We start from the raw sequence: 20,109 nt of genomic DNA, 5'->3' as shown, positions 1-20,109 counted from the left end.
CTGGGGGTCGGAAATATCATATGTGGTACAGACAGACAGACAACACATATAGTTCTCTGCGGTTGAACCGGTAGGGGACTAGTAACTTGAAAAGCATGTATGAATACCCACAACTCGTCAGCAGTTGTTAATAGTATTACTGCGTTAAAAAAGACCTCTGTGCTCAAACAGATTTAACCCATTGGGCTATTTCTCGCTCCAGACAGTGCACCACGACTGGTATATCAAAGGCCGTGGTATATGTTATCTTGTCTTTGGGATGGTGCATATAAACGATCCCATGCTGCTAATCCAAAAGAGCAGCCCATGAAGTTGCTACAGCGGGTTTCCTCTCTCAATATCTGTGTGGTCCTTAACCATTTGTCCGACGCCATATAACCGTAAATAAAATGTGTTGAGTGCGTCGTTAAATAAAACATTTCCTTCCGTCCTTCAAACAGATTTGAGGCACGCACACACACACACACACACACACACACACACACCTGCAAATTAATTAAGCACGACCTGACCTGAATTGTTCTGCAGCCACAAAATGCGTCTAGAAGGTTTAAACCCGACACTGACAAGTTTTACATATTATTCTGTATTTATCGAGAAGACATGAATAAAATTCACTATGGGAAGCACATCGGCGTGATTGCAGCTCCATAGTTAATTACGGTTCATACACATTTACGGTTTCTGTCTTTGTTTTCTTCTAGAATACGTTAAATATTGATGTAATGAAAGTCTTACTTGCTGTCAATCTTTTTCAATACCCCATGTATACACAGAATATGAGTTTTAGTGTTTTGTATCCACAAAATGATCAAAAATACTTGCGAAATACAAGTCACATGGTCAAAACTAGGACGTGCGTACTTAATTAAATAATCTCTAGCCAGGTGTGTGCGTGTGTGTGTGTGTGTGTCTGCGCACGTGTGTGTGTGTGTGTCTGCGCGTGTGTGTGTGTCTGCGTGTGTGTGCGTCTGTGCGCGTGTGGAATTAATAACTAGAAGAAAAAAAGAAAACAAAAGTGAGATTAAAGCCCTGGCTATATTTCACAATATACATATGCACCAAAACAAAATAACAATAGGATAATTATTCCATAAATTATTGTAAAGCAAATTAACAATTGAACAAGATTTAAAAAATTCTTGCACAACTTAATTCAGTTCTAAGTTAATTGAAGTTTATCAACAGCAAATGTCTAATGCCAGAACCAGCCAGGGAATCAGACACACACACTTAGAGTTAATTATAAAATTTGGCACATTTAGAACGTATAATAGCATTCGACACACTCATGACCACTCCGAGCATTCGTCACAAGTCCACCTCACTCGACATCCTCAATCCTATCACTCAACATACTTGGGACTGGCCATTGCACCAGGTACAGTTAAAACAAGTCATAGCATTCAACACACGTACAGTCAAATTAGCATTTCACACACTCAGAACTTGTAACATTCGGCACACTTTACTTTACAACAAGTCATAGTATCCGACACGCACACTTAAAAAAGTCAGTCATATAACATCTGACATCCTTGGAACAGTTTCAGCATTCGGCACACACTTATAAATAGAAATAGTCCTTTGGAACAGGTCACAGCATTCGGCACACACTTATAAATAGAAATAGTCCTTTGGAACAGGTCACAGCATTCGGCACACACTTATAAATAGAAATAGTCCTTTGGAACAGGTCACAGCATTCGGCACACTTCCTGCATATGCTTGTGCAGGTAACGTTTCTGGGCAAAAGATCGAGAACACTTGGGACAGGAATAGGTCTTCCTCTCAGTTTTATGAATCAACAAATGAGAACGGAGATTCGATTTGTCCGCAAAAGCCTTATCACAGTTGGGAAAAGTACACCGGAAGGGGCGTTCCCCGGTATGCGTGCGCACGTGACCTTTCAAGAGCCAGGAGCGAGAGAAGATCTTTCCGCAGATATTGCACGCGTTTCGACTGCTCCCATTTGTCCAGACGAGCTGTTTGTAGGACGATTTCACTTGGTAATCGCCGTCGCATTCGGGAAATTTCATATCGGCTTCGTCAACGTTTCCTTCGCCCTCGCTCTCGTCGTAAAGGTTAGCGCTTGCTCTTTTCCCCCTCGCAGACTCAGCCATATCAATGTCCGAGGTACTCGTGTTACATAACAGGCTGTTGCCCCCTGCTGAAGGATTCCGTGAAGAAGGTGTAGTGGATGTCGAGGGAAATACACTTGGTGTAACCAGCTTTCTGGGAAAACCATTTGGCAACGAGTCAAGCTCAGCTAGAGGTAATCCTGGTTCAGACGGCATCAGTCGTTGCTGGTACCAGAGATGGCCTTCTTTTGTCAGGCTAAGACCACTGCACGATGGATCAGTCTCAGTGCACTTGGGTGAAATGTAAGACAGCTTGGCGTTCGTTTCTTGCAGACGGCTGCTGTCAGATGTGTTATGTGAAGAACTTGCTCCCTTCCACAAATTCACCATTGCATTGTGACAGACCGTTTCGCTGTACTCCGAACACTTTCCAGAAATGTTTGGACCAAGTTTTTGGCATTCTGCCTTTTTAATCTCACACAGCGAAAGTAGTTCATCTCTCCAATGAACACGCTCCTTTGATGCGATTCCCGCCAAATTCAAGCGTGGCAGACGACGACCAATGTAAAAGCGCGTTACAAACGAAAGTGAGTGTAGGGAGCGATGACCGCCCTGGGGTGATTTCTTTTTAACGGACAGTTTTCCATCATCTGAGGTTGACCTCAATGAGGAATTTTTGCGCATGTTGGTAAACTTGTTACCACGTGGTACAGTGTTGATGGAAAGACCCGATCTTGTGGTCATCACAAAAGGGTCGTATGCTGCAAAGAAAAATGAATAAAGTTTTTTTTAGCAACAGAAAGGAAAAAACAACAACAAAACCCCCCCAAAAAACTCAACCCCCAAAAAAACCCCAAAAGTTGTCTGGTCAAACTAAAAGTTCCAAATTGATGCGACGTTGCATTTTTATTTATTATTATTAATTTATTTTTATTGTTATTTATTTATTTTATGCCCTTCTGTCTGCCTGGGTCTATCATTGGCCATGCTCTCGCATCATTTGCCTTAATACCCTGAATGCTTCTTTTCATTTTTCATTTAGCCAGGGAAAATGTTATGCCTTTGCCTCCAAATGACCTACATGTAATTTGGAACCAAAATGTCATGGTGCGTCACAACATTATATTATTTAAGGTGGCACGGCAACATTTATGATATAAATGACGCTGATACACCATTGTAGCTACTGCGGAAATTAATGTGGGTTTTTTGTTTGTTTGTTTGTTTTGTTTTTTAAATGTTGACGCGCGAGGATCAAAATCGACGTGAACACTGACCGGAGAAAAGCAATATATTGTTTCGGTCTTAACGACATCACAAGAGCACACTGATAAATTAATCATGGGCTACTGAATGTCAAATATTTGGTAATTCTGACAAAGTCGTAAAAGGATACCTGATCAATACCGTTTCCCATCTTTTATATGCACTTTCCTTACAGACTTGACAACACATACCATGGCTTTTGATATGCCAGTCATGGGGATCTGGGTGAGACCAATCAAAGATTGGGTCCACTGAGATGGTTTGATCCTACAACCCAAACATCTCAGGCGAGCACTCTAGCGAATTTTGCTTATTACACACATTAATTTCACGAACATTCCTGGAATGAAAACTAAAATAGCATCATGATGACCTATTTAGTACTATATACAAACAACAGGCATAATAAATCTACAAGTTGCTTTTAACAGGGCCGTACCTAGGAGTGTGTGTGTGTGTGTGTGTGTGTGTGTGTGTGTGTGTGTGTGTGTGAATGTGTGTGTGTGTGTGTGTGTGTGCGTGCGTGTGTGCGAGGGGCAGATTAATTCTTCGAACGAACGAGCATGGAAGGCGCATGCCCCCCACCCCTATCGGAACTTTTGAAATCTAGAGGCTCTAAAATACCATTTGCAGCCATTTCTGTGAGGTTACATACTTAAAACGCCAATTATAATATATCAATAACCAATAAATGTTTTGTTTGTTTGGGGTTTTTTTGGAGGGGGGGGATGGGGGGGGGTAAGAGGATGGGGGGTAAGGGGTGGGGCTAGCTACGGCCTTGTTTAATAGATGTAAAACTTCATAAACATAAATACTACACATACAAACTTTAATCCCCGCCTTGTGATGTACAATAGTCCGTTTCTAATGTTCAGTACTTATATTATACTCTTCAAAAAAAGTAGGGGAACTCTAATAAGAATTTACAATTGCGAAAATTGTAAGGTATATTAGCTGTGGGGAATGGTTATATGATAATAGTGAATTAATTGGGCAAACCTTACAACCGGTAGTTCAGTATTACAGTAGGTTTTATGACCACCAAAGATCTTGAAGGACGATTGGGGTCATAAGTGCAATTTGAAAGTTGACGGGGTTTTTTGTTATCAGTAAATCGCAAATTCAAACAATACATATATATATATATACATGTATAAACATATAAAAAAAAAAAACCCATCGCTTCTGCTAAAAAGTAGGGGGCACATGCCCCCTCTGCAACCCCACCCCCAGCTTCCTACGCCAGTGTACATAATTTTAGTTTGGTTTGACACAAAAGAAAAGTAAGTGTTTTGGAAATAAGAAAGAAAAAAAAAAAATAATAATAATAATAAAACAATCCCCAAAAAACCTATTTTTGTGCGTAATTTAGACAACAATCGGCTCAGAATTAAATAACTTGTAGTAAATTCTATAGCATGAAAAAAGGCGTTCTCTGGGGGGACGGTCTATAGCTCTCTTGCCGTCAGAGTAGCCTACTCGGGCTAGTGTCCATTATGTGTATAATTAAAACAATTTAAAAAAGATGTTTGGTGTTTCATAATTATATCAAAGTACACGTTTATATTATAAAACAGAATTACACAATTAAAACTGGCCGTGTTTTCGAATAAATACGTTTGTCACATAACTTAACAGGGGCACCTGTCGTATGACGTCACATATTGAACAGACGTCGACGTCCGTTAAACTTAAAGATTGAAAAATTGCTGTTCTTGAGAAACAGCAATTTGTAAAATATTATTGTTGATGTTTGCTAATCTGCAAAAACAAAGTGCAACAATGTTTATACAATGAAAAAGTAATCTTGTGGAGCCAGTATAAAATAAAGCATTCTGTTGACAGTTGTCTGTATTTTATGCTCAAGGAGGGCACTATCCTAAACATAACATTGTTTTTTCTTAAGCACTTACCAATACCTCCTGCATATTTTCCGGATTTGTAGTCCCGAACTGCGTGCATTAAGCATTTGGGCATTGTTCCAGTAATGTTTGCTCAGCGTAGATATTATTATGATTCAATGATTCAATGAGAGACGGCACTTGCCTACATCATCAACGGCGTCCGGAAACGTCACTTAAAAATGCACGCGCAGTGACGTCATCGTCAGCTGTTTGCTCGCACCTTGCAACGAAAGGAAAAACATAATTATTGCAATTCTTGTTCTTGTTATAAATAATTTGACGTGACTGGTTGTGAAAACTATCTTTTATTTATTTTATTAGTTTTTTTGAAACATAGGTGCATGAAGCGGGTAGCTCTACCAGAGAGTTACCCATGTTGCTAACAAAGTGAGCTCAGGGTAGGGCTCGTCTTAGCCCCAAGTACTCTGCCGTGCTATTCGAAGCTAGACACACAACTGGACAGTTATAACCGTGCAAAAATCCGTCTAGCTATCGAACGACAGAGTACTCGGGATAGACACACCTAAAAGTGTCGGAAGATGACAGTGACTTGGGTGGGGGTGGGGCTGGGAGCCATATATTCAATGTTGAGGACAGTGCCCCAGCCTTCAATGCATTTGGAACGCAGCAAATATTACTAATTAGTAAAACAAATAACATCCGGCTGGGTCAGAGTTCAAGGTGTACCAGTGGCGGATCTAGACAATCCATTGGGGGAGGGGGGATGACATGTGACCGAAGGCCACAAACGTTCCCGAATGGATTCCTGGGATTCTCAAAAAACAAACAAACAACAACAACATTTAGGTGGGGGGGGGGGGGGGGGGGGGGGGAAGGCTATTTCTCTTTCCAACCAGTGTACCACGACTGGTATATCAAAGGCTGTTGTATGTGCTATCCTGTCTGTAGGATGGTGCATATAAAAAATCCCTTGCTACCAATGGAAAAATGTAGCGGGTTTCCTCTCAGATTAAGCCTATGTCAAAAGTTGCCAAATGTTTGACATCTAATAGGCGATGATTAATAAATCAACGTGCTCTAGTGGTGTCGTTAAACAAAAAACAATTATCGGGTACCTGTAAAACTAAGTAATATTTGCGTTCAATACTTTTAGGGAAGGGTTGTAGTACTGATATTTATAGATCATATTTTGGTTGATACGTTAACTTTGTCGCCAATAGGATTGTATTTGCTAATAAATTAATGTCTGAAAATACTGCTTCCATATGTATAGACTATAATTTTTACCACTTTCCCAAAAGGTACGATAGCCTACTAACCGTGCCTTAACATTCCAACTACCTCCTCTGCCCTTCCCATCCGTCATTAGGCACACAGAGTTTCAGTAGTACCAGGGACGGATCTAGGATTTTGAGAAAGGGTAGGGGTGTGTGTTTATCATCTAGGCTAAAGTCTAAGAAAACCCGTAAAAAAAAATCATTAGTAGCAACAGATCTTTTATATGCATCAACCCACAGACAGGATAGCACATACCACAGCATTTGATATATCATTCGTGGTCAATCTGATTAAAATTAGCTCTACTGGTCTTAACCACATGCAATAGTGGAGCTAATTTTAATTGCATTCGTGGTGCACTGGCTATAACGAGAAATAGCCCATGGGGCTACTGATGGGTATCGATCCTGGACTGACAGCGCTTCAGGTGAGCGCTTTACCCCTGAGCTACGTCCGGCCCCCGTTTATCATTTATGCGTGCTTGCAGATGAACATATCTCACTGAGCGATGTGCATGCGTGCGTGTGTGTATGTATGTGTGTCTGTATGTATGTGTGTATTTTGTGTGTGTGTGTCCATTTCCGCTTGTGTGTATGTATAGGTGTGTGTGTGTGTGTGTGTGTGTGTACATGTGTGTGTGTGTGTGTGTGTGTGTACGTGTGTGTGTATGTACGTATGTATCTATGTGTTTATTTTGCGGTAGCTCCATCGACAACTTACAACTATTGAGACTCTATGTGTATCCAGCAAGGAGGGGTCGTGAGTTGGCCGAGTTAGATTCCGCCCCAAAGAGCAAGATTATACAACACTATGGTAGAAGACAATGTCCAGAGATATGCTTTCAGGCCCTTTAGGAACCTGAAGTGCGGATAGGAGGTCACTTAAAGACGAAAGTGTACGTTTTTGTGCCCCCACTAGACCTTGTGCCCCTGACTTTTTATTTCTTTACCTGAATGCGTTTGACTGCCAATCGAAGAATGGTGCGTCACATGCAACAACAAACAAAATTATATTAAAAAAATTCGGTTATCTATTCCGCTTGAATATTTAAAATACAGCCTACCCAAGCAGCTGGTGTGAAATTCACGCACAAGCTTAGCCAGATAATTGGGGCATGGGGGCTATGTCCCCCCCCCCCCCCCCCCCCTCCATCAAACAGCCTTTTTTCAAACCTCTAATCAAGGCCGTCGGAGCTATGTCTCTTTAATTTAGGTGTTTGTTTTTTATAAATCAAGCAATTTGTATAAATTCTTACTTTTAGAATACAATCTTTAACCGTATAACACTGCATAAATCTTCCGATCCATAAATTAGTATTTGTTGTTCAGATCAAAATAATAAATGTTAATCGAGGAACCCCAAAAACAGTAGACCCTAATTTACGAACTCCTCCAAGAGAAGCAGAAAACGCACCAGGATAGTGCTAAAGTAGGTCCATACGAACAGTATCTGAAGTGGAAAGGGCACAATTTTTGTCTTTTTTATATAGAGAGAAGAAAAAAGAAAAAAAAAGAGTACATTTTCATCCTCAAGTGTGTGTGGAGGGGGGGTGAGGAATGGGGGCGGTTCCTACGGGCCTATAAAGGATTCAGTATATCACAATTTCTGGCCCGCAGGAACAATATCTGGGGGGTGTGTGTGTGTGTGTGTGTGTGTGTTTGTGTGTGTGTGTGTGGCAACCTCTAGTGGGGGTGGCACAAGCCATATATTTTTACCTTTATACACAGAGTAGGACAAACAAAATAAAAATAAAAAAATAAAAAAGTACATTTTCGTCCTCCATTCGGGGGAGAGGGATGTTCCACCCCGGTCCCCGGTTACTACGGGCCGGCAATTTCCTGGGTGACGGCCCCAATACTCACCGTCATGTGCTTCGCGCCTTTGGGGACTATGCTCGCATATGATGTATACGACATACCTCGTATAATACGCCCCTCTCCATCTTAAGAAAACAAACAACACCCTCCTGTACAATTCGCTAATCTGGCCGTCCTAACAGCAACTACTGGATAGTTTTTGTTTTATGCAATTTAAAAGAAATAATTAAGTTTGAATTATTAAAACAATTTCCGGGTATTTCACAACCTCCAGAAAAGTGGAAGCTAACATGTACAACAACAACAACAACAACAACAACAACAAAAAATATACACAGGAAATAAAATAAAGTTTTATCTAGCAAGCCTTCAACACTAGACCGATTGGAAAAACATTTAATATAGACTTTCTGATATTTTATACAGAAAAAAAAAAAAATTAATATGTAATTCTAGTCGTTAAATAGTATCTGTTCGTCGGCAACAATGGCTAAAAACTTTGAAATCCACGATCAATTATAATAGACTGAAATAAAGGAAATAAAATTATCGATATCAAGTACCTCCCTCCAGCCAATTGTGAGCGCCGTGTCCCACTGACAGATATGTTGTTCATAATGATACTTACCTACACAACACAATTTGGCAGTATGTTCCAGTGTTTAGCCTACACTTACACGAAGAACTCGACGATGTATTCACTTTGGATTGGACCCTGTAGTGTCTGATGGGATACAAACTAGATGTCTTAAACCAATTGACATAACAATCACCTGGGTGAAAACAAAGCAATGCTTTTTGACGTCATGAGTAAACAATAATTATGTAAACACAATCAATGACGTCAAGATATATACGTTTAACTGATAACTCCAAACCTAAATGGTAACCTCGCATATTCTCTTTATATTTACGAATCGACAGAAAAGACATGGACTTTACACAAAAGGAAAACGACTTTGAGGGAAATACAGAAACGTCTTCTGGCCATTTGACACATGACAACGACGAATATGGAAATACTAGCGGTGATGACGACGATTCCGAAGCAACGCTTTCTGCCATTGAAGAAATGGAAGATGATATCGGCGAAGAGGAAAACTTAAGCGGTCTGTCGGCGGAGGATCTCTTCCGACTGATCATGAGCGATCATCAGTATCTGAGCAACACTTTTCCAAAATGTTTCGGTCACACCAGAGAAGCGGAGGGCGATGGGGAGCACGTTGGGCCCGAATCCCCCATCCCTGATGCCGCCGCCATCCAGCACTTCTTTCTCAAAGCGATGAATTTGGCTTCCTTTGAGCCCATCAAGGACGACGAACTCAAACTTAAATATTCTGCATGTCCCAACAAGTGTGGACTGGCGCTGCCTTTCGACAAACTAGCCAACAGACATAATAACAACAGCTGCAAGAACCATGGATCGGATAGCAATTCGGAAAAAGGCGGCAACAAGTCCTGCCGTTCATCAAATATCTCGAGATCTAAAGATGGCGCGGATATTTTGGTGTCGTCTGCTACACAGCTGGAAGGAATGATGCCTGTCAAAGATGCAACCGACAAGACGATAGCACAGTCCCAGTGGACGTCAGAGTGTAAGGCGGTTTTCGAGAAGGTGCAGCAGGCCAGCTACCTGGGATGTGCGTTGACGCTGCTCCAGAGGATGTGGGAGAACTACCTGGGCAGCAGCTTCGACACGATCAGACAGCAGGAGATTCAAAGGGCGAGAACTGTGGACTTCTGTAACGAGGTCAGACAGATGATCGAGGACGATGGGAGATACGTCTGCCAGGTGATAGAGGAAATGGAACCCGTGACTTTTACTACGGACTTTGTTATTTAGAACATTGTAGAATACACACAAACCTTTTTTTCTTATATTCTGAATTAAGATATTACAATGACTACTATTTAATGAATATTAATTTTGATTATATTTTTAATATATTCAATCCAAATATTCTCTGGACATCAAAAATGGCTATGCCTCATTCCAGCAAAACGTTTAAGTGTTTTTTGGTCAATAACTTAAAAAATAAATAAAGCAATCATTTAAAAAAGAAGGAAAAGGAGAAGAAAACCACCCCAAGAACGAAGTTTTGAAAATAATACAAATGTTCTATTTTTAACACCCCAAGAACGAAGTTTTGAAAATAATACAAATGTTCTATTTTTATGCGTATTTTGTAAAAACATTGGTCAACATGAAAGTCCCTTACATAGATTAAAAAAAAAAAAAAAAATACATTGCTGTATTCAAATACTAAATCATGTGCTGTGCAATATGAATGTTTTTATACAAGTGTATTATTTTGTAACATTGCTACAGTATACACGTACCCTTCATAATTTACCTACCTTGTCTATTTGTCATAAATGAACTCATGTGTTCATGTAGTTGTATATACCAAATAATGAGCACATGTTCTGATACAGTACGTTTTAATTTGTTTTTAGAAAATCTTAGAGGAAACAGGGCATTAGGTCTACTATCCCACAAACATAATCAACATAGGACACAGGAAAAATTATAAATCAATTCAATGTTATATTCAAATACTAAATGACAGTTGTGCAATATGAATGCTTTTATAGGTGTATTATTTGTAACATTGGTACAGTATACATGTATCCTTGGTGATTTATGTACCGTGTCTGTAAATGAAACACATACGTTCTTGTATTTGTATTATTCAAGTAATGAACACATTTTCTACTAATTTACGTTATATTTTGTCGCAAGAGAAAGATAGAGGAACCAGGCCATTCAGTCTGTCATCCAGGCCAGGCCCATAGCATGGTGGACATTATTTGGGGGGGGGGGGGGGGGGGGGGGGGGGGATTGAACGAGGTATTTGGGGTTCCGGGGGCATGATTCAAAGGTTATTTGCCCGTTACTGTAACTCTCGCCATTTATCTCGATCCGTTAGTCTCGCTACAATTTTTACATTCAGTCGAGATGTAAAGGTTATCAAAAAAAAGAGCAAAAATTATTGGGGGGGGGGGGGGGCTTTGCTACCCCCCTGCTACGGGCCTGCAGGCACAATAGTTAAGGTCAGATTGGTGGGTCTAATGGATTTGAAATCAATCTCAAGCCCTGTTCCCTCCCACCACAAGAATTATATTTAAAAAATGTTTTAATGACATTTGTTCGGATCCATATACCAGTATTCACTGTTAGAAAACCGGCCTCAGTGGCGTCGTGGTTGGACCATCGGTCAACAGGCTGGTAGGTACTGGGTTCGGATCCCAGTTGAGGCATAGGATTTTTAATCCAGATACCGACTCCAAACCTTGAGTGAGTGCTCCGCAAGGCTCAATGGGTAGATGTAAACCACTTGCACCGACCAGTGATCCATAACTGGTTCAACAAAGGCCATGGTTTGTGCTATCCTGCCTGTGGAAGCGCAAATAAAAGATCCCTTGCTGCTAATCGGACAAAGTAGCCCATGAAGTGGCGACAGCGGGTTTCCTCTCAAAATCTGTGTGGTCCTTAACCCTATGTCTGACGCCATATAACCGTAAATAAAAGGTGTTGAGTGCGTCGTTAAATAAAACATTTCTTTCTTTCTATTGGAAAAAAAAAGTGTTCGCTCTCCTAAAACTTTCCAGGCGTGAGAGGGGAATGCGAGTGGCTGCTCGCCTTTCCATTGACTAAGCCCAAATTTCTGGATATATCTGGAAAGGCCTGTACGAACGATATAGGAAGGAGGGGGAGACAATCTCTAGTGAGTGTTTTAGCCTCTAATGGGGTGGGGTAGAGGCAAGTAATATTTTTACATCTATTTATAGAGTACCATCATCATTTCCTGTCACGCCTAGTGGCATTTAGTGCAACGACGAAGTTCCTCCACGCCGGTCTATCCCTTGCCAATCTCGATGGTGCCCCAACTGTGTCCTGTCTCCTTCATCTCCATTTCCAACCAATGGCCAATCTCGATGGTGCCCCAACTGTGTCCTGTCTCCTTCATCTCCATTTCCAACCAATGGGACAAAAAACAAAACAACGTACATTTCGTTCGTTCGCGAGTGCGGGGGAGGCTGTTGCGTCACTATTTTAAGGGTCTTGGCGCAAGACGTAGACCAGTAGTAAAGTCATCGCCTGGTGCGCCATCTAACCCCGTTGGCAGACCCATTGCAGGCGCTTGTGCAAACAAGGGGGGGGGGGGGGGGGGGGGGGGATGTTTGACACCCTCCTCTGATCAAGTGAATTTTCTTTTTAAAAATATTTTTTTCTCTGGGGAGCATTACCAGAGCCCCCTAGAAATTTGCTACCAGTCTAAACCCCATCCTGCACAATACCCTGCACACACACTTTCATTAGGCTATTCCTTTTTTTTTTCCTCAGCCAGTACTCCACAAATGGTGTAACAGGCTGTGGTATGTACTATCCTGTCTGCAAGACGGTGTACATAAAAGTTCCCTTAATAAAAAGTGACCTATGACGTGGTGGGAGCAGGTTTCCTCTTATTTGTGTGGTCCTTAACCATATGTCCAACGCTCTATAACCATACATAGGAATGTCTCAAGAACATCATTAAATAAAACGTTTCATTTCTTGAAGGGTCGTGATGAGACGTTTTCTTGGGTAATCTCGAGACATTATCTCAAGGTCGGGGCCCTGCGTATAAAACTGGTGTCTAAAACAAATCTTTAATGACGTCACAGGAGCGGGACGTAGCCCAGAGGTAAAGCACACGCCTGATGTGCAGTCGGTGTGGGATTGATCCCGTCGGTGTGCCCATTGGGCTATTTCTTGATCCAACCAGTGCACCATGTCTGGTATATTAAAGGCTGTGGTATGTGCTATCCACTCTGTAGGCTCGTGTATATAAAAGATCCCTTGCTACTAATGGGAAAATGTAGCAGGTTTCCTTCTCTCTTAAGCCTATATGTGAAAATTATCAAATGTTTGAAATCCAATAGCTGATTTATAATAATTTATAACCAATGTGCTCTAGTGGTGACATCACATGCATAAAATATGTACGTGGTTGCCATGGCATTAGTCCAAGACTCAAAGTTTTATAAGCACAAAGCCTGATAAGACTAGGATGGTTTAAGAGAAATGTTGACCGATAAATTAGACTTTGCAAATTTTTCATCTTGGGGTGGGATCAAGCTGTCCCCTCTGAGGACCCATTTTCTGATTGAGTTTTTCCCATTCCAACCAGAACACTTTCTCCAAAACAAAGACCATGGTATGTGCTGACCTGTATGTGGGAGAATGCATAAGTAAAAAATATCTTACCGCTGATTGAAAAATGTAGCAGATTTTCTATAAGATAATGTGACAGAATTATCAAATATTTGACATCCAGTAGCTGATGATTAATAAATCAATGTGCTTTTGTGATGTTCAGGGATGTGAGAGTGGCTGCAACAAAAAAGCTTACTGCGGCCAGTGTCCAGGGGCCACTCAAGGTCCCCTGAAGGAAAATTATTGTTTGCAACCCCTGGAACTGCAAAAAATTGCATTCCATGCTAACAAATCTAAACTGGTCATAACTTATAATATAAGGCACACCTCATAAACTTGAAACCATGAAAACATGCAAATGAACCTTGTGTGGTCAACAGTATTGAACATCCTGTTGTTGTTTTTTTAGACGAAATAGAAAAGTGCATTTCCGCGTACATGTAGCTCTCACATCCCCGGATGTCGTTAACAAAACAAACTTTTTTCTTTCCATCAAAGAACAAGAACAAGAAATGTTCAGGTAATGGTGCATAGAAATAACTTGAGATTGGTGTCTTGTTAACAAAATAGTTCAACAAAAACAACACATGGACCAGTTGTTTTATTTGAATATAAGAACCAGTATCAATAAAATTAAATCGGTGATACAACTGCTGGGCTAGAACTTAAGAATTTGTCTCCCACAGCAAATTCAGAGAATTGCCATTGGTGAAACGGCCCACCGACCACAATTTTGAGCCTGGCTACGGCAATTGTTTTTAAGAGAGACATTTTCAGCAAATAAACACGACTGAAAGGTTATTTTGCTGTATGTAGACATATTTCAAATGTGCAAATGTGAAATACTGGCTGATAATGTACACCAGGGCCCGTGCTTATAAAACGTAAAGTCTAAGACTTTAACAAAAGTCCAGCCTTTAACGTAATGCTATTGGAATGGTGTTGCCATGACGTTAAAGTCTGGACTTTAATTATTAAAGTGTAGACTTTAAGGTTTATAAGCACGGGGCCAGGTGTATACCTTTTGCCACTTATATGCCGTCGGTTATGCTCTCTACCTACAGCAATTTATAGTTCAACGATGGCAATTGCTGTTGGAGCCGTCATTAAGTTCGAGCCCTGTGACTGGATAACAAACGATCTGTGCATCTGAAGGGCTTTAATAACGCCAATCGGTGAATATGAGAGTACTTATAAAGCAATACCAGTCCTCTACTGGCCCCACAAATCTCCTAAGTTCAAGGGCCATAACTGTCAAACATGGATAAATTCCTCTTTTTTTTTTTTACAGAGTTATGGCTCTTGAATAAAAATGCATGAAAATCAAACTTGACCTGGCCATAACTGTAAGAAGTAGTAAATTCCCATGAAAGTCAAACTTGACCTGGCCATAACTGTAAGAAGTAGTAAATTCCCATCAGTCAAACTTGACCTGGCCATAACTGTAAGAAGTAGTAAATTCCCATGAAAGTCAAACCTGACCTGGCCATAACTGTAAGAAGTAGTAAATTCCCATGAAAGTCAAACTTGACCTGGCCATAACTGTAAGAAGTAGTAAATTCCCATGAAAGTCAAACCTGACCTGGCCACAACTGTAAGAAGTAGTAAATTCCCATCAGTCAAACTTGACCTGGCCATAACTGTAAGAAGTAGTAAATTCCCATGAAAGTCAAACCTGACCTGGCCATAACTGTACCAGAAGTAGTAAATTCCCATGAAAGTCAAACTTGACCTGGCCATAACTGTAAGAAGTAGTAAATTCCCATTAGTCAAACTTGACCTGGCCATAACTGTAAGAAGTAGTAAATTCCCATGAAAGTCAAACTTGACCTGGCCATAACTGTAAGAAGTAGTAAATTCCCATGAAAGTCAAACCTGACCTGGCCATAACTGTAAGAAGTAGTAAATTCCCATCAGTCAAACTTGACCTGGCCATAACTGTAAGAAGTAGTAAATTCCCATGAAAGTCAAACTTGACCTGGCCATAACTGTAAGAAGTAGTAAATTCCCATGAAAGTCAAACCTGACATGGCCATAACTGTAAGAAGTAGTAAATTCCCATCAGTCAAACTTGACCTGGCCATAACTGTAAGAAGTAGTAAATTCCCATGAAAGTCAAACTTGACCTGGCCATAACTGTAAGAAGTAGTAAATTCCCATGAAAGTCAAACCTGACCTTTCCATAACTGTAAGAAGTAGTAAATTCCCATCAGTCAAACTTGACCTGGCCATAACTGTAAGAAGTAGTAAATTCCCATCAGTCAAACTTGACCTGGCCACAACTGTAAGAAGTAGTAAATTCCCATCAGTCAAACTTGACCTGGCCATAACTGTAAGAAGTAGTAAATTCCCATCAGTCAAACTTGACCTGGCCATAACTGTAAGAAGTAGTAAATTCCCATCAGTCAAACTTGACCTGGCCACAACTGTAAGAAGTAGTAAATTCCCATTAAAGTCAAACTTGACCTGGCCACAACTGTAAGAAGTAGTAAATTCCCATCAGTCAAACTTGACCTGGCCACAACTGTAAGAAGTAGTAAATTCCCATCGAAGTCAAACCTGACCTGGCCACAACTGTAAGAAGTAGTAAATTCCCATTAAAGTCAAACCTGACCTGGCCACAACTGTAAGAAGTAGTAAATTCCCATTAAAGTCAAACCTGACCTGGCCACAACTGTAAGAAGTAGTAAATTCCCATTAAAGTCAAACCTGACCTGGCCACAACTGTAAGAAGTAGTAAATTCCCATCGAAGTCAAACCTGACCTGGCCACAACTGTAAGAAGTAGTAAATTCCCATTAAAGTCAAACCTGACCTGGCCACAACTGTAAGAAGTAGTAAATTCCCATTAAAGTCAAACCTGACCTGGCCACAACTGTAAGAAGTAGTAAATTCCCATCAAAGTCAAACCTGACCTGGCCACAACTGTAAGAAGTAGTAAATTCCCATTAAAGTCAAACTTGACCTGGCCACAACTGTAAGAAGTAGTAAATTCCCATCAAAGTCAAACCTGACCTGGTCGTAACTGTAAGAAGTAGTAAATTCCCATCGAAGTCAAACCTGATCTGGCCACAACTGTAAGAAGTAGTAAATTCCCATCAGTCAAACCTGACCTGGTCGTAACTGTAAGAAGTAGTAAATTCCCATCGAAGTCAAACCTGATCAGTAACTCACCATTGTAAACCTATGTATAAAATTTCAGCTCAATATCTTGAGGCATTGGTAATGATAAAATTTTAATTCTTTGAATCTCTAATAAACTTTGCCAAACGTCCATTCGTCTTTGCATTGAGCAGAGATATGGCTTTAACACATATTATGGTTTTGTCGTTCACAATTCAGTAATTCATAAAACCATCCTTAAAAAAATTCAAAATATTTTATCTCAGACAATAACCTGACGCCATCAATAATGACACTTCATTATTAGTTTTCTGTAATTCATTAAGCTTTGCTTACAATAATACCCACTAATGACTGCACTACTGTGTTCACCTTTAGGCACTGCACTGGGAATAATAATTTTAAGAAAAAACCCACAGAAAAAAGCCCCCCCCCCCCCCCCAAATTAAAAAAAAAAAAACAAAAAAAAGCCCCATAGGCCTATGTACATACGTTGTTTAAAAAAACCCCAACAATTATGTTTGTACTAGTTATTAACATGTAAGTTTAATACTATGAGTAACCTCAAAAAAGATCAAACTAAAAGTCTGTAGCATAACATTTAGGAAAATCTGTGTATTTAAAATCAGTACTTTGCAACCTATTTGTGGTCGAAAATTTACAAACTGTATTATCTAGAGTGCTCTCTAGCCCTGTCCCAACAGATAAACGGCACACGGCTATAAGACACTCAAGCTAGATGGCTTTTTATTCCGGGTTATGTGTTTACACACTGAAAAATGCAGGGCTTAAAAGTAATCCATGTTATTTTAATTTCATGTTGATCACGGGTCAGGCTTTGCTGTTATCTAGGTTATCTTAACTCCCTTTTTATGCACCAGAGTCATATAATAATGTCCTGACTGCAACAGAGTTCGCTGTGGCTGCTAATTACGTTTGCTTGTGATAGTATATTTAAACTTAGCAAAAAATTTAAGGGATAATCTAAAGAAAAGCAGATGAATTGAATTACACTATAGATGAATGTAAAATTATATTTTTTATGTGGTATTCTTCTCTTTCAAAAGTAAAGTACTGATGCTGCATCATAAAGCAATTTTAAAACTTAACAATGCCAGAAATAACCACTGAACACTGGTCACAAGAGACAAGCATATATCACGGTTGGAGAGATAAGGACTGGGATGTGGAAGTAGACAAGAAAGAAGTTGAAAGACAGGAGGTGCTGCCTGATCAGCAAGAAATAAGATGGAATTTGAACGGGAGAAAAGAACGGGCAGTGGGAAGGGGGGAAGAAAGAAGAAAGTCTCTGACAGACACACAATTTTCTTGTTCCAACCAGTGCACCACAACTGGACACAGGCTGTGTTATGTGCTTTCCTGTCTGTGGGAAAGTGCATATAAAAGATCCCTTGCTGCATTAGGAAAAATGTAGCGGGTTTCCTCTGATAACTACGAGTCGGAATTACCGGATGTTTGACATCCAATAGCCGATGATTAATTAATCAATGCCTGCCAGTGTTGTCGTTAAACAAAACAAACTTTACCTGACAGAGACACTGTTGTAATCTTGGGTCAAAACTAACTCACATTACTTTAATGCTTCATGTAGATGTAACATTGATTTAACCCGGGTTAAAACACTCCCGATGTAGACGCAATCCTGTAAAACAAATATTATTCGTGGGAGAAAATTTTCACAATTTATATAATATTACTGAATGTTGCTCCTTGGATGATTTCATCCAATAAACATAATTGAATTCAATCTTAGCAAATTTTAACATCACAGATAACCAAGAGATGTGATTTCATAAAATTGAATATATATATACATTATTCGAACCACATAATTTGTGAATTTTCTTTTCTTCTTATTTAACGTGTTCCACATCCACCACTATCCAATATACCAAGATGTACGTGCTTCCCATTAAACTGAACATCAGCTGCATCTTTCCATCGATCTGTCCAAATCTGTTGCAAGGAGTCCGTATCAACCTGGTCTAAGCCGTCACATGTGAAGGTCAAACTACTCAGAGGAAAACTACAAGACAGTTTTTCGTTAAGAGCATCGAGAAAATTCGAATCCAAGGGAGACTTTATTGCACATCCTACAGCTGTGACATGTTCCAAAAGGCTGTTCTCTTTGACACTCTCCTGGAGAAGTTCTTGAATTGTCCAGTTGTCAACTTTAGGATTCATTGAGAAGCACAGATTCTTTATTTTCTTCAGCAACAATGGAATTCTGTCGAAAAAGAGAAAACTAATTATTAAACATATGAGCAGAGAAGAGTGGGGAAAGAAAAAGATCTTTCCTTGGGGGAACTCCCCCATTTCTTCCTTTCTATATGTTTTGACATCATAATCAGAACTTCACTATAGGCTTTGACATCTTAGTTTCCATGGTGGCAGTCATGTCAACAACTAATTTACATCATCAGCAATATATACGTCACAGCTATGACGCAACACTACCTCTTGTTCTCAACTTGCAAACCAATCTAATTAAAATTAGCTCCACTATTACATGTGGATCTAACACCAGCCAGTTGGAGCTCATGTCTGCCAATCAAAACCTTACTTGCAGAATTCTGCCAGTGATTTAAAAATAATTTGAAAACATTCCGAATTATCCTGAGGGTATACGACATGTTTCGTGTGAATTACGAATGCCTTAAAACATGTTTTATTTTATAAAATAAATAATTTGTAATGTAAAATTGAAGACTGATAACCCACCCCGTACGTATTGGTATGGTTCGCTGTACTGTGGCCACTAAAATAGACTCGCCCGATATTTTTAGAATTTGTATGCTCCCAAATAACGTTATAAAAGGCGAAGTGTGATTGGTCAATATTTAAATTATTATTTACAGACGAAATGTTACCTGGACATTGGGGACTACGCAGTGTTATTAGTTTTAAATCACTGGCAGGATTCTGCAAGTAAGGTTTTGATTGGTGGACGAGCTCCAATTGACTGGTGTTAGATCCACATGTAATAGTGGAGCTAATTTTAATTAGATTGCTTGCAAACTTTTTTTCAATAACAGTATTGTTTGAAAATGTTTTCATAAAATGATAAAGATTGATAATGGGTAATAAACAGAATAGCCAACTCGCTACTCGACCATACTGTTTATCTTGCAATCATGAATTAATGTCGTCCTTCCCATGCAAGATAAACAGTACTGCCTCGTAGCTCGATGAGTAATCTCTCATTGTTGTCAGATGTTTTAAAGGTTGAAAAGCATATTTGGTTTTGGTAGCACAGTAAGTTGAACAAGCCATACATGTCCTCATCTGAGCCCCACACATTTTAGCTCCTACGTTCAAGAGAAATAACTCTGTCAAAATTGGATAAATCACTATAAAAGTAAAACTGTATATGTAAAGTTACATAATAAAGCCATATACAAAATTTCAGTTCAATATCTTGAAGCATTGTGAAAAAACCCAGTCTGTGAAACTATATGT

At 39.8% G+C, this 20,109-nt stretch overlaps 2 protein-coding genes across 5 annotated transcripts in view; both read right to left on the bottom strand.

Moving 5' to 3' along the window:
* Positions 1 to 1,019: 1,019 nt before the first annotated feature.
* LOC121388639 (zinc finger protein 629-like) lies at positions 1,020 to 9,108 on the bottom strand. 3 transcript variants are annotated; one of them, XM_041520067.1, is made up of 4 exons: positions 8,936 to 9,079; positions 7,440 to 7,453; positions 5,261 to 5,471; positions 1,020 to 2,842 (listed from the first exon to the last, which is right to left on the bottom strand). In XM_041520067.1, exons 3-4 carry the CDS (start codon positions 5,322 to 5,324, stop codon positions 1,698 to 1,700), a joined length of 1,209 nt encoding a protein of 402 aa, XP_041376001.1. In that variant the 5' UTR covers positions 5,325 to 5,471; positions 7,440 to 7,453; positions 8,936 to 9,079; the 3' UTR covers positions 1,020 to 1,697. The 3 variants fall into 3 exon arrangements, with proteins under 3 accessions (XP_041376001.1, XP_041376002.1, XP_041376000.1); XM_041520068.1 differs by lacking the exon at positions 7,440 to 7,453 and having other exon boundaries at positions 8,985 to 9,108; XM_041520066.1 differs by lacking the exon at positions 7,440 to 7,453 and having other exon boundaries at positions 8,936 to 9,078.
* Positions 9,109 to 18,438: 9,330 nt separating this feature from the next.
* The window catches only part of LOC121388925 (tonsoku-like protein), a 31,234-nt gene continuing 29,563 nt past the window's right edge, over positions 18,439 to 20,109 (bottom strand). For both annotated transcript variants that reach the window (XM_041520473.1, XM_041520472.1), the window contains one exon: positions 18,439 to 18,877. In XM_041520473.1, the coding sequence (XP_041376407.1) occupies positions 18,824 to 18,877 (54 nt within the window). In that variant the 3' untranslated portion in view covers positions 18,439 to 18,823. The remainder of the gene's footprint in view (positions 18,878 to 20,109) is intronic.

This window comes from Gigantopelta aegis, chromosome 14, assembly GCF_016097555.1.
Source record: "Gigantopelta aegis isolate Gae_Host chromosome 14, Gae_host_genome, whole genome shotgun sequence".
Taxonomy (NCBI): domain Eukaryota; kingdom Metazoa; phylum Mollusca; class Gastropoda; order Neomphalida; family Peltospiridae; genus Gigantopelta; species Gigantopelta aegis.
The sequence above is the reverse complement of the archived record's forward strand: the minus strand, read 5'-3'. Positions and strand labels throughout refer to the sequence as shown.